Here is a 15,153-nt window from a genome sequence, read left to right on the forward strand (position 1 = left end):
TTTTCATCTTGTCCTCTAAGTTTGATTCACTTTAAGTTATATGACCTGATTATTCACAGGAAAATATCTTTTATTTACTGATAATACTAATCTTTATTGTTTACAAGTCTTTATGACATAAACACTCCCACAAAAGGTAGGCATTTAATTATGGCTAGTGATAAATTCATTAGTTTATAAAAATTAGGGAGGTAATATGCAAAAGTCACTGAAGATTAAGGAGATGAAATGTTAAAAAGTTAGAGGGACACTCTGGCAGCTCAGGCAGAAGCCATAGGTTTGGGCACCATTTTAGATCTAGATTTGAGCTAGAGTTTTACAGGTTTAAAACTGGGCTTTCTTAGTGTAACTAGAGGTGGAGTATGTTCAAGTGTTCTGGTTCATGCTAACCAAATGAGAGACTGACTGATTCACTTGTTCACACAGTAACTACTTATCTTACAGTTATACCTTCTGTTATAAGGTCTTGTTGTAGGTAATGGGGATTATATTTGTTGGGTTAAAGATTTGACGACATATGAGAAAGACTAGGAAGAAAAACAGCTTAAACAAGGTACAAGTCCAGATTGTTAGTGGTTCTGCTGTATGAAGTTATTAGGAGTGGAATTTTTTTCTGTATTTCACTGTTGTTCCCTAGGTCTTGCTTGCTTCTGTTCATAGGATTCAAGATGTCTCACCACCTTGTTTGCTTTCCAACCAATAATGAAGGGGGGAGGGGCACACTTTTCTCTTTAAAGGCACAACCTAAAAGTTGTACATATCACTTCTGTTCACATCCTATTAAGCAGAACTCAACAACATAGCCACACCTAGCTGCAGAGGACACTAGGAAATCCAAATGCTTAGCAAAAATTGGATGGAGGTTCTGTTGGAGGGAGAAGGGGGAAATGGGTATTTGGTACCCATAAGCAGTTTCTGCCATAGGAAGATAGTGATAAACAAATTTATAGAAAGTTCTTGCCATCAAAGAGTTTATAATCTAGGGGGAGAAACAGACTATAAACAAATAAAAAACAAATACTATATAATCTATATTTAGTGTATATATATTTTATATGTATATTTGATATGTATATATAGAAAGAGAGAGGCAGAAGGGGAGGGAAAGAGGAAGAAAAATTTCAGGTTATAGTAGTTGCTGAGAGAAAGAAAAATAGAATAAGGGAAGGAGGGAGGGCTATTTTTTTTTTTTAATGTTATTTTTGAGAGTGCAAGAGAGGGGCAGGGAGAGAGGATCCCAGCAGGCTCAGCACTGTCAGTGCCTGAGTGGCTCAGTTGGTTAAGTGTCCAACTCCTGATTTCGGCTTAGGCCCTGATCCGACAATTCGTGGGATCAAGCCCTGCATCGGGCTCTGTGTTGACCATGCAGAGCCTGCTTGGGATTCTCTCTCTCTCTCTCTCTCTCTCTCTCTCAAAATAAATAAATAAACTTTTTTTTTTAAAGGTACAAGTGTTCTTAATGGAAATTAAAAGCAAGGTTAATTTCACATACATGTTTCACATATATGTCTATAATTGTGATAGGACAGAACTGTGATAGAACAGAACTTTTAGATAGTAAGATCAGGGAAGATTATGAAAGGATGAGATTTGATAGAAACCTGAACAGAGTGAAGGGCTATGAATCGTAGGAAAGGTACTGATAGTGGAAAAACTTAGGCCTGTTTCTGATACAGCCAAGAAAACCAGTGTAGCTAGAGCTAAGTGAGCATAGCACTTAGGATGAATGATCTGACCTGGGCAACGAAACATTTCTTAGGTTTTCTTATTTCTCCACTAGCCCATGAGTTCCATGAACACAGGGACTTTGTTTTATTTACTGTTCCACAGTGGCTGGGAGAGTTTCTGGCACATGGTTGGCCCTCATTAAATCTTTGTTAATGATTGAATGGCATAATCTGGAGTACATTGTATAGAAAGAGTCAGAACAATTTCCCTGATATTCCTTATTTTAATAAAAAATGCATATTTGTTAAAGTTGCCATTCAGTTACACATGCACCTAGTCCTAATTACTAAGAGGAATTTAAAAAGTACTTGCTAGAAATGTGGACAAAAATAATTAACATTTCCATAAAAAGGTACTGTGTATATTTTAACATTTCCTTCTTAGCATTCATTTTTTATATATATATCATTTATTATTGAAACAAATTATTTTTCCTCTATATCCTTATTTTTCATACTTTCCTGATCTGTCTGGGACTGAGAGAGAGAGGTTAGTCTTTACTGTTTCCCCCTTGTCTTGATAAATCCCATCACATACCTCTCTGTTTGGTATAACCATATTTACCTTGCATCTCCCTGTAATGGCTTTTAAATATTGACTCAACAGCCTAACAGATTCCAAGAGAGAAGATTCATCATTGTCCCATGGTCCACTTATACCTCTAGCCCTTGACTCATATAATTTGTATACTAAGTGAGATTGTGTTAAGACTCTCTTATAGTTAGTCCAGACATTGTTGCTTTGCATGAAGTTTGTATCTTCTGTGGCTCCTTTCTTATAGCAGTAGTTTCTTAATAGATCTTCAGGTGTTTTGCTGTTATAAGGTTTTGCCCCAATGTAAGCTTCATGAAGGCAAGGGTTTTGTGTTTTGGTAACTGCTATAACCCAGCATCCATAACTGTACCTGAAACATAATAAATACTCAAATACTTGATGAATGAATGAATCTGATCAATGAAAGCATAAATGTGAATAAATGAATTTTTAAAAAAAACAAATCAAATGACTCTGCATCATTTTTAAACTCTGAACTTTTTAAAATTTATTTTTGAGGGGACGCCTGGGTGGCTCAGTCAGTTAAGTGTGGCTCAGGTCATGATCTCACGGTTCACAAGTTCGAACCCCACATCCGACTCTGTGCTGACAGGCTGACAGCAGCCTGGAGCCTGCTTCGGATTCTGTGTCTCCCTCTCTCTCTCTGTTCCTTCCCTTCTCTCTCTCTGTCTCAAAAAGAAAGAAAGATTTAAAAAATAAAATAAAACTTATTTTGACAGAGAGAGAGCACACAAGCTGAGGAGGGGCAGAGAGAGACAGAGGATCCAAAGCGGGTCTCTGCACTTAAAGCAGAGAGCTGACGTGGGCTCAAACCCATGAACCGTGCTGTCATGACCAGACCTGAGATCCGACGCTTAAATGTCTGGCCACCTGGGCTCCCCTGGACTTGTATTATTTTTTATTTTATACATTTTTTTCCTTGTCAAGTGTTAAAGTTGAGGCAGATGTAAATTTACCCTGTGTGTTAATTTTTTCTTTATTCTCAAATAGTTTTTTTCCATTAAGGGTATAATTACTTATTATTTATTAAATCTGTATGCATGCTATAGGTGAGAAAGTAAGTAGGGCACTACTGCCTCCTAGAAGCAAGGAGTTATTATATTTGTATGCTTTAAAATAAGTCTATGGCCAGTTAAATACAGCTTCCTGGATCAAATACATTGATACTTCTTTTTAGAACTTGGGTTTTCACTTATAGATTCAGTAGTGAATATTAAAAAATGATTTTCTCTGGAGGATTCATATAAAAAAATAGGATAACAGTATTTTCAAGACGTGTAAATCTTAAAACAGAAGGTATTCTTAGTTTTGCATTCTGTGATACTTCTAAGATATTATATGCTTTCTAATTGTTATTCATCTGAGTTAACTGATTCTTAAGATTTTCCCATGTCAAATTGATTAGGAAGAGAATATTATTCTAGGACAAAACTATTCAAAACTATGGCTTTCATTTCAGTACTTGTGCAGAGGTTTGAGGTAGCATTTGCTCATTTGCTTTTCTGCCATTCTTTTCCTGTTCATCAACATATCTTAGGTCTTTGTGGTGATGAGGAACTGTGAGGCAAAAAGTACTCACTCATAATTGATATTTGTACTATACACTGGGGAGTCTTGGAGATCATTCTGAAATAGTCTGTGATCCTGTGATCTCTTTTTTTTTGAAATCCGCTCTTCAGAATAATAACCCCAAGGGAAGAAACCCTCAGCAGCTTTTACTGAAATGTTTAGGGTAATTCTATAAAATAGCAATAGATGCTTACAGCTTACATTTGTTTAAAAGGAGAGAGATTTGTGGATAGGGATTGGAAGAGATAATATGATAGAATTACATGACTTGTCAACCTTGTTTGTGGAATCTTTTTTAGGTAAAGATGTTTAAATGTACAAAAGAAATCTAGCCATTAGAACAATAACACTGTAGAAATGAAAAGCAGTTCATTTAAATTTGAAAAAATGGACTTATAATTCTATACATGTGCTCAAATTAATGTGTAGATACTGAAAACTCTAGATGTCATATTTGAGAAAAAATTTAGTATTTATATGAAGACAGCTTCTGAATTCTAATACATATCAGTTACCAAGTAGAAAATGTTTCTAACAAATGTTGTATAACTTTACTCTTACAGGCCAAAGAATGTGGCCAGATGCAAAATAAGTGGCTAATGATAAACATTCAAAATGTACAAGACTTTGCATGCCAGTGCCTCAACCGTGATGTATGGAGCAATGAAGCTGTAAAGAATATTATCCGGGAACATTTCATTTTCTGGCAGGTAAGGAGAGTGAATCAAAATTTTTGTAGTATTTTACTTTTGTAGTATGAGATGTTGGGGAAGAGGCATTAGGTAATAAAATGGGGGGAAAATTAACAGTTAAGTTTTGATATATGAAAAAGTAAAACCACCCATAGTGGCTGAAATGGAAAGGACAAGTGAAAATAAGGTCAGCAATGAAGAACTTCTAAGGGAAGGAGGAAAAAGAACCAAGCCGTGTAAGCCATGGAATATTCATATCTCAGAAGAGTTGATATATTTTGATAGAATGTATAACTATAGTATTCAGTAAAAATACAATGTGAGCTACATAATTTTTCTAGTAGCCACATTTAAAAAGGTCAAAAGAAATAAGTGGAATTAATTTAAATATATATTTAAAATTACTTTCTCTCATGAAATTAATATTAAAATATGAAGGGGTTTTGTTTGGTTCTTGGTGTTAAATCTTTAAGATCTGGTGTGTATTTTATACTTAACCAGTATTGGACTAGCCACATTTCAAGTACTTCAATGCCCCATGTTCTAGAGGCTACTGTAATTGACAGTACAAATATAGAAGTTCTTGGAGTAATGGAAAAACTTTTGACTAAGGCCTGGATTTCAGCTTGAGCTTGATATGCCCATTTGTGTGTCCTTACACTTTTCACTTAGGGTCTTCCTGGTTCTAGTTTCTTTTTATATAAATTACCAAGCTAATCTTGCTCTGGTTTTTTATTTTATGAAAAGTAAATTGAAAATAAAAACTTCTGAATGAACTTAATTCTTTTCCCAATGCAAGATACTGACTTGCCTGTTTTCATGTGTTAAAGGCCCCTAAATTCAATATTATTTTTCTGAATGGTTACCTTTTTATTCAGCACCTGTTGATTATCTCTTTGCCTAGCATTATGCCCAGACAGTTGAACCATATAATATATACATTGTGACTTAATAAGATTGTGTATTTTTGAAAGTCAGGAATGACCTAGATGGATAGATAACTAGAACAGGAAGGGCAGTACCTCTTCTGAACTGGGAAGAGAGAAAGAACAGAGTGATATGTTTCTAAAAGTTTCCAGAGGCATTGAGGGCCGGAAGTTGAAGGAATTCACATCAGATGACTTTCATTTTCTAAGATACGAGTAAAAATCTAACATATACCAAAGGTGTGTTGGATAATTAATTACTGTTGGTATATTTAACAAAGATATAGTTGACACTTTTTTGTAATATCAATGACTTAACAGGTTTATCACGACAGTGAAGAAGGTCAGAGATACATACAGTTTTACAAGCTAGGGGATTTTCCTTATGTTTCTATCTTGGATCCACGGACAGGTAAGATTTATGTCAGCTTAACAGCCTTTAACTTATTTATCTTTCACTTATCTAAATAATTGACCTTTAATATTTGACTTGGATCTAGTTTCAGAATTATTTGTGTTTTTAAAAAATATTTATTGAGGCGCCTGGGTAGCTCAGTCAGTTGAGCGTCCTGCTTTGGCTCAGGTCATGATCTCACAGTTCGTGGGTTCAAGCCCCACATCGGGCTCTGTGCTAACAACTAGCTCAGATCCTGGAGCCTGCTTCAGATTCTGCATCTCCCTCTCTCTGACCCTCCTCTGCTCACACTGTCTCTCTCTCTCTAAAAAATAAATAAAATGTTAAAATTAAAAAAATTTTTTTTCATTTATTTTGAGAGAGAGAGAGAGCATGAGCAGGGGAAGGGCAGAGAGAGAGAAAGAATCCCAAGCAGGCTCTGCACTATCAGTGCACTATCAGACGCAGGGCTGGATCACTAGACCATGAGATCATGACCTGAGCTGAAATCAAGTGTTGGATGCTTAACCGACTGAGCCACCCAGGCATCCCTAGAATTATTTGTAATAGTTTAGATGAAGGGTTTTTGTTCATGTCCTTGAGATATATTTAAATATCTGTGAAGTGTATATTTAGGAGTTTGTTTCTGATAACTTTGGGAGATGGTAGTATTTTTATATTTTTGTACAGTTTGGTCCTTTGAAAGAATAACTGTTTTTCTTTCTTGTCATTTTATAAGGAATCTCCTTAGGTTTTCTATCATTAAAATATTCAGATTGTTCAATGGCTAGTTGTAATCCCATCAGAGAAGCAGAGGGTAGAGTTAATTTTATTATTGAATTTCATACAGATAATGCTTTGTCTGAATCTCTTCTTAAATGGTAGTTAATGATATCAGCGGTAAAGTAGCTGCTCTGTCATGATAGCCAGGAATCTCTTCGGTTGATTATAATTAATGTATCCTCTCGTTTATGAACATACTATGTAAGGGGTGGGGGCTGTGTTCCCAGTAAATTTTAATTATGCATATGCCAAAAGAAATATTTAATGAGAATATTTGTAAAGTGTATTGATTTTATTATATATCCTGGTTTTTAATTTTTAGGTCAGAAGCTAGTAGAGTGGCACCAGTTAGATGTATCTTCTTTCTTGGACCAAGTGACAGGATTTCTGGGTGAACATGGGCAACTGGATGGACTTTCTAGCAGTCCCCCCAAAAAATGTGCCCGTTCAGTAAGTATGACTGAGGAGTGGTGATGGACAATTAAGTGTAATTGCATATAAATATCTTGTGTAAAATGTTTGAGTAAAGATAATAATATAAGTATTGGACAGTTAAGTTTGTGGCTGCACATCTTAGACACTCTCCTTATATTTTGATAATTTCCCACATAAGTGTTCTATCTTCTCAGTGAGATTATAAGATTCATATTCACAGTCTCCTTAGCAGTTAGGGTAAGGGCATGTGACTGGACCTGGATTTAGAAGTAAACAATGTGAATGTGTACCAATAGGCAGGAAGACTGATATGGCAAGCCCAGTGACAGAGGAATCCACTTCTTCAGGGGCAACGTGTCATGCCTTTTGTATCTAAGTTTAAACAGCAGTGGAAATGGTATTTTTCCTAGACAGCTTTCATGGTGTAGCTGGACATTAGTACTGGTTATATAGCTTTGGGGCCTGGCTCCCTGGCCCACCCAGAGATTATTTCTGTACTTCATTTCTATAATATGCTGTTATGAGGGAGACCTGTTTGATAATTGAAATCAAGATTAATGATGAGTAAGAGACGTTCAAAGATACGGGAGTCTCATTTGGTAGTAGGAGCTATTTGGGTTTGGTGGCAGAATAAAATTAGTTTTAGAGGATATGACTTTATTTGTCTATATCATGCAGTTATGAAACCGTTCTTTAAGTTTATTACCTAGAGTAAAGTACCCACAGGCACAGCATGGTATGGGTGCTTGCCAAGAGGTGGTGTAGAATTCTTTTTTTCCCCTTAGAGTTTTATTGAGGTAGATACAGTAGTACAAAACTAAAACATTGTTTCAACTTTTTTTGTTTGTTTTTTTCATTATTCAGAGAAGTTTTGCTTAGGTAGAATTCTTTTTTAAGGCAAATGAAACCCAGAGAGTCTTAATAATTGCCCTAAGAGAGTTTCTTATCTTTTGCAGTCATACCTAAGGCTGATATTTTCAAAAACCAGAGCCTGAGCTTATGAGTTGCTGAATTACAACAACATGAATTAACAATTTCACCAGGTCTCTTATCAAAAGTAAGGCGTTTAGTGGGAAAGAATGGGACCATTATATTGGACGAATACACAGATATGGTTTGGGTGACCAGCACCTCAGACCCCACTTTTGGCACCAAATTCTCTGAATGTTACAAATATTGATCAACTGTGTACAAAAAAACAGAAACAAAAACAAAAAAACCCAAAAAACCACCAGCAGATAATGACTTAAACAAGGAAGATACTACTTTGCTCAAAAAGAAGTTGAGGCAGACAGTCTAGAATGTGACTCCTGTGGATGTCATCAAGAAACCAGATTCCTCCTTTTCCTCCCACCCAACCCCCATCCTTAGTATTGGCTTTTGTTCTTATGGTCACAGTATAGAACGTCTGCTCCCAAGTATATCCAAGCATGGACAAGGAAGATGGGGGTAGTGCCTCTATACAAAATTAAACAGCTACAGATAAGACTTCTGCTTATTTTAGCTGGTCGTATTTTCTAGCACAAATGCAATTGAGGTTCTGTTAAGGAAGCAAAGAAGACTGGATGTGAGATAGGAAACTAGTAGTGTCTGTTATAGTGCCATTCTTTAAAATCAAGCTACATGGTACAGAATGTTGTTATCTACAGTCCATCTAAGCCATTGCATGTCATCTGGGCATATCTGTTTGCTTTTATGTGTGTGGTAAGTTAGCCTTAGGTTTATTTTATTTTTAAAAAGTTATAGCTATTTAAAAAAAAAAGATTTTAGGGGCGCCTGGGTAGCTCAGTCAGTTAAGCGTCCAACTTCAGCTTAGTTCATGATCTCACAGTTCATGGGCTCGAGCCCTGTGTCGGGCTCTGTGCTGAGAGCTAGCTCAGAGCCTGGAGCCTGTTTCGGATTCTGTATCTCCCTCTCTGACCATCCCCTGCTCACGCTGTCTCTGCTTCTCTCTCAAAAATAAATAAAACATTAAAAAAATAAAATAAATTTAAAGAAAGATTTTATTCTTAAGTAATCTCTACACCAAACCTGGGGCTCAAAGTTACAACCCTGAGATCAAGAGTCACATGCTCTACCAATTGAGCCAGCCAGGTGTAAAAAAAGTTACAGCTTAAAAAAAATTTTTTTTAATGTTTTTATTTATTTTTGAGGGAGAGAGACAGAGCATTAGCGGAGGAGGGGCAGAGAGCGAGGGAGACAGAATCTGAAGCAGGCTCCGGGTTCTGAGCTGTCAGCACAGAGGCCAATGTGGGGCTTGAATTCATGAACGTGAGAACATAACCTGAGTCAAAGTTGGATGCTCAACTGACTGAGCCATCCAGGTGCCCCAGCTTTTTTTTTTTTTTTTTTTAAGTTTATTTTTATTAGAGAGAGGAAGAGTGTGAGCGGGAGAGGGGCAAAGAGAGAGGAGGACTGAGGTATGAAGTGGGCTCTGTGTTGACAGTGGTGAGCCTGGTGTGGGGCTTGAACCCGTCAACTATGAGATCATGACCTGAGCCACCCAGGTGCCCCATAAAAAAAGTTAACAGCTTTATTGAAGTGCAGTTAATGTGCAATATTTAAAATGTATAATTTGCATATTTAAAAATGTATAATTTGCAGTTTTTGATATGAGCACCTTTTCAGATGCTTTTATGCTAGCTATTCAGATCTCTGGCTCATGTTTTTTATTGGGTTATATGTGTCTTAGTGGGTTGCAGGAATTCCTTAGGTAAGCGTTTGTTGGGTATGTGGTTTCTTACAGTCTGTTGCTTACTTACTCATTTCATTATAGTGTTTTGAAGAGCAAATTTAAAAAAAAATTTTTTTTAATTTTTATTTTTGAGAGAGAGAAAGAGAGAGTGCGTGCAAGCGAGTGGAGGAGGGGCAGAGAGAGGGAGACACAAAAACTGAAGCAGGCTCCAGGCACTGAGCTGTCAGCACAGAGCCCGACGTGGGTCTTGAACCCATGAACTGCAACATCATGACCTGAGCCATAGTCAGATGCTTAACCGACTGAGCCACCCAGGTGCCCCTTGAAGAGCAAATTTTAAATTTTTCATGAAATCCAGTTTATCAACTTTTATACTTTGTGCTTTTTGTCTCTTTATCTAAGAAATCTTAGCCTAACCCAAGATTTTATCCCATTTTTAAAAATATTTTAGCTCTTAAGTTAGTGATCCATTTTGAATGAAGTTTTGTATATGATGTCAGGATAGGGTTGAGTTGGGGCTTTTTGTCTGTCTGCATATGGCTGTACACTTGTTCCAGCACCATTTGTTGAAAACATTATCCTTTCTCCATTGAATGGCCCTTTGTACCTTTGTCAAAAAATGATAATATATGTGGGTTTATGGACTCTTATTCCAGTGATTGAGATGTCTGTCTTTATACCAACATTTGCCGTCTTAGTGATACTATAGCTTTGTAAGTCTCAAAATTGCATGGTTAGTTGTTTGGTTATTTCAGACCCTTTGTGTTAATTTTTTGAGGAACCTCCATACTGTTCCAGAGTGGGGTGCACCAGTTTGCATTCCCACCAATAGTGTAAAAGTGTTCCCCTTTCTCTGCATCCTCGCCAACATCTGTTGTTTCCTGAGTTGTTAATTTTCGCCACTCTGACGGGTATGAGGTCGTACCTCATTGTGATTTTGATTTACATTTCCCTGATGATGAGAGATGTTGAGCATCTTTTCATGTGTCTGTTAGCCATCTAGATGTCTTCTTTGGAAAAGTTTCGATTCATGTCTTCTGCCCATTTCTTTACTGGATTATTTGTTTTTTGGGTGTTGAGTTTGTTATGTTCTTTATAGATTTTGAATACTAACCCTTTATTCAGTATGTCATTTGCAAATATCTTCTCCCATTCCATCGGTTGCCTTTTAGCAAGGGAAGCTGCTGGGAATTTGATTGGATTTGCATTGGCTTTATGGATCATTTTGGAGAGAATTGACCTCTTGACAATATTGAGTATTCAGATCCATGAACATGTATCTCTATTTAAGTCTTAAATTTCTCTCAACAATATTTTACAGTTTTTGTATATTGACCTTGTAGCCTGAAGCCTTGCTAAATTTACTTACTAGTTCTAGTAGCTTTTCTGTAGATCCCTTAGAATTTTCTATATAGATGGTCGTGTTGCCAGCAAATAAAGACTTATTTTACTTTCTCTTTCCAATCTCGATGCCTTTTCTTTTTCTTAGCTAGACATCCGTACCTTGCTTCTGATGATGGGGTGAATGTATTCACTTTTTCACCATTAACTTTGAGGTTAGCTGTATGTTTGTAATGAATACAGTTGATTTGCTAAAATTCTGTCAAGAATTCTTGGGACTGTATGTTCATAAGGAATATTGGTTTGTAGTTTCTTTGTCATTTGTTTTGTTTTCCTTGTAATGTCTTCTTTTGGTTTTGGTATTAGGTTAATGCTGGCCTTACAGTGAATTGGGAAGTGTTTTTTCTGCTTCTGTTTTCAGGAAGAATTTGTGTAAAACTGATAATTTCTTCCTTAGTGTTTGATGACATTCACCAGTAAAGCTGCCTGGGTCCAGAGCTTTCTTTGTGGGAAGTTTTAAACTACAGATTCAGTTTATTAATAGATGTAGGACTACTCAAGTATCTACTTCGTCTTTAATGAACTTATTTTTAGTAGGTTTTGTCTTTCTAGGGCTTTGTCCATTTTACTTGAGGGTTTGAATATATTGACATAAAATTGTCCATTATATTTCCTTGTTATTCCCTTTAATGACTGTAGTCTGTGGTGACTGTTATTCATCCTTAACAATCCTGTTAATCCTGTTATTGGTAATTTGTAGCTTCTTTTTCCTGACCATCTGGTTAGAGGCTTATCAGTTTCGTCGGTTTTAAACAACGTGCTTTTGGTTTTAATGATTTTTCTTTTGTTTTCTGGGTTGTTGATTTCTGTCCTTTCTCTTTCCTTCTCTGCAGTTTCAATTTAATTTCATTTTCTTTTTCTGTGTGGGTACTTTTTTTAATTTAAGATGGAAACTTAGTCATTAATTTCAGACTTTTCTATGACATGTGTTGAGTTCTGTAATTTCTCTGTAAGTGCTTCTTTAGCTCCATATCAATTTTTTAGCTGGATGTGTTTTCTTTTATAGACATGATTAGGATTCTGTAAGTAAGGAAACAGAATGGATATTGGATAGGAAGTCACTAGGGCATGCCAAGTAGACAGGCTTTAAAATCAAACTGGCCTGTTGTGCAAAGTCATTATTATGAACCTACAATCCCCTTAAAAGGCATTGCAGGTCACATACTTGCCCTTTTTTGGTGGTAGATTGCCTTAAATTTATTTAACATTTTTTCCTTAATTTCTTTGCTATATGATACAAAAGCCAAAATGAGGTTCCTTTAGTTTTTTGTTAGTGACCCCATATATTTTTTACCTTTTTATTTTGGAAAATTTTAAGCATATTCATAAGTAGGATTTATTGAGCCTGTATGTATCCATTTACTAATTTCAGTAATTCTTGCATGTGGCCAGTCTTGTTTCATTTCTAGTCCATCCTATTCACATTATTTTGAAACAAATCTCAGAGTTCATTGTTTATTCATTAATGCTTTGGCATGTATCTTTAAAAGATAAAGGCTCTATTCTTTTTGAAACACAATCACAATACCAGTAACACATTGTTAGAAACTTAACAGCAATTCCTTAATATCATGAGATGTCTACTGTTCAACTTAAAAAATTTACAAAATTTTCATACCTTATAATTTTTTTTTTTTAATGATTTGAGTTAGAGTCTAAGTAAGTTCCATTCAGACAACCCGTATTTTGTGACTCAATCTGTTTAGTGATATTTGTGACAGAACTTTTACAAAACTAGGGGGAAACTGTTGAAATTTGCATTTCTCATGATCACAGTGAAAACCATTATAAATGAGCTTGGGAAAATATCGTTGTTTTTCCCTATTTATTATATGTTGTTTTATTTTGGTTCAAATGTTACAGATCTGTTAGTTTTTTTTTTTTTACAAAATGATGATTACTGAGTTATTGTTATCCTCTCTTTGTCAAAGCAGTGCTAGTTGAAGAATATAGTAATGAGCAAGGTAGACATCCTTTTCTGTATTGAATATTTTTAAAAAAAATTTTTTTTAATGTTTATTTTTGAGAGAGAGACAGAGCATGAGCAGGGGAGGGGCAGAGAGAGGAGACAGAATCTGAAGCAGGCTCCAGGCTCTGAGCTGTCAGCACAGAGCCTGATGCAGGGCTCACACTCACGAACTGTGAGATTATGACCTAGGCTGAAGTCAGACACTTAACCAACTGAGCCACCCAGGTGCCCCATGTATTGAATATTTCAAAAACTAGTGTTTTGGCCTTATATTTAAAACCTTAATTCTTGTATTTTTCTGGGCCAGGAATAAATCCTTTTCTTGATTTTATTAATTTTGTTTGTTTGTTTTTTATTTTTTTTATTTTTTTTGACATTTATAAGTTTTATTATTAAATAGGACAAATCATCCCACCTTATTCTTTTTTTTTTAGAATATGAATGGTAATTTATTTATTTATTTTTTTATTTTTTTACAAATAGTTTATTGTCAAATTAGTTTCCACATAACACTCAGTGCTCATCCCCACAAGTGTCCTCCTCCATGCCCATCCCTCCTCCCCCCCACATCCATCAGTCCTCAGTTTTTGTCAGCATTCAAGATTGATTTTATTAATTTTGATGTGAACAAAACTTGTGCTTGCAACACCATTGTGCCAGGTTGTGGGACAGTTTTTATTTTTGTTTTTAAAATATACATTCCCAATCTGGAAATAGGCCAACAGAAATTTATCAACCTGAAACACAAAGAGAAAAAAATGAAAAAGAAAAGAAAAACAGAATAAAACATTTAAGAACTGTAGGACACTAACAAAAGTTACAATATAGCTGAATGTGATGGGGTCCACCTTAGACTTTCAAGCAATAGAATGTTTTGCAATAGAATAAAATTTTGATGACTTTAAGAAAAATATATACATTCCCTCTTGACTATGTAAGACAGAGTTGTTGCACTTAAATAGCTTAAAATTTAGTAAAGAGAAATATTCAGAAAATAATATTGGCAAGCTGTTACATTTCTTGTGTTCTGTTTGACTTTATCTATTGTTGGGTTTAACTGTTTTCTTTTTCTTTCCACCCATGTTTTATGACTGCAACTTGCAGGAGAGCCTTATAGATGCAAGTGAAGACAGCCAGCTAGAAGCTGCCATCAGAGCCTCCTTGCAAGAGACACACTTTGATTCAACACAGACAAAACAGGATAGCCGTTCAGATGAAGAATCTGAATCTGAACTTTTTTCTGGCAGTGAGGAGTTCATATCCGTTTGTGGCTCTGATGAAGAAGAGGAGATAGAGAATCTTGCTAAGTCCAGAAAATCTCCCCATAAAGATTTGGGGCATAGAAAAGAGGAGAATAGAAGGCCGCTGACTGAGACCCCAGCCAGAACTGAGCCAGGAACAGCCACAAACCACCAAGGATTGCCAGCTGTGGATTCAGAAATACTGGAGATGTCACCGGAAAAATCAGATGGAATAGTGGAGGGCATAGATGTAAATGGTGAGTTACGTTCTAGACCTGCTTTACTTAAAACTTGAATGATACTGAAGAGATTTGTATATTTGTTTAAATTAATCTTCTGTCTTAAGCTGTTGTGTATATATATATTTTTAAACCCTTCCTTTAGGACCAAAAGCACAGCTGATGTTGCGGTATCCAGATGGAAAAAGGGAACAGATCACTCTTCCAGAGCAAGCTAAACTGCTAGTAAGTACATCTAATTGGAAGTGTTTACTTGAAGCAGAGAAACTAATTGATTGGCATAATTGGCTTTATGAGTCTTTGAAATAGATGGTATTTAGTCTGGCCTCTAACTGGAAACTTAAGTGTGGTGAATCTTTTTTTTTTTTAATGTTTTATTTATTTCTAGGAGAGAGAGAGAGAGAGATAGTGTGAGCAGGGGAGGGTCAGAGAGAGAGGGAGTCACAGACTGAAACAGGCTCCAGGCTCTGAGCTGACAGTCAGCACAGAGCCCAACGCGGGGCTCGAACCCACGAACCGCGAGGTC

General features: G+C 36.0%; 1 protein-coding gene across 4 annotated transcripts in view; it reads left to right on the top strand.

Moving 5' to 3' along the window:
* Nucleotides 1-15,153, top strand: part of UBXN7 (UBX domain protein 7) — a 61,252-nt gene that overhangs the window by 37,021 nt on the left and 9,078 nt on the right. For all 4 annotated transcript variants that reach the window (XM_039250841.1, XM_039250842.1, XM_039250840.1 and 1 more), the window contains 5 exons: nt 4,416-4,562; nt 5,792-5,882; nt 6,970-7,097; nt 14,252-14,645; nt 14,773-14,852. In XM_039250841.1, the coding sequence (XP_039106772.1) occupies nt 4,416-4,562; nt 5,792-5,882; nt 6,970-7,097; nt 14,252-14,645; nt 14,773-14,852 (840 nt within the window). The remainder of the gene's footprint in view (nt 1-4,415; nt 4,563-5,791; nt 5,883-6,969; nt 7,098-14,251; nt 14,646-14,772; nt 14,853-15,153) is intronic.

Source organism: Hyaena hyaena, unplaced genomic scaffold (assembly GCF_003009895.1).
Source record: "Hyaena hyaena isolate Hyena2069 unplaced genomic scaffold, ASM300989v1 scaffold_382, whole genome shotgun sequence".
NCBI lineage: Eukaryota > Metazoa > Chordata > Mammalia > Carnivora > Hyaenidae > Hyaena > Hyaena hyaena.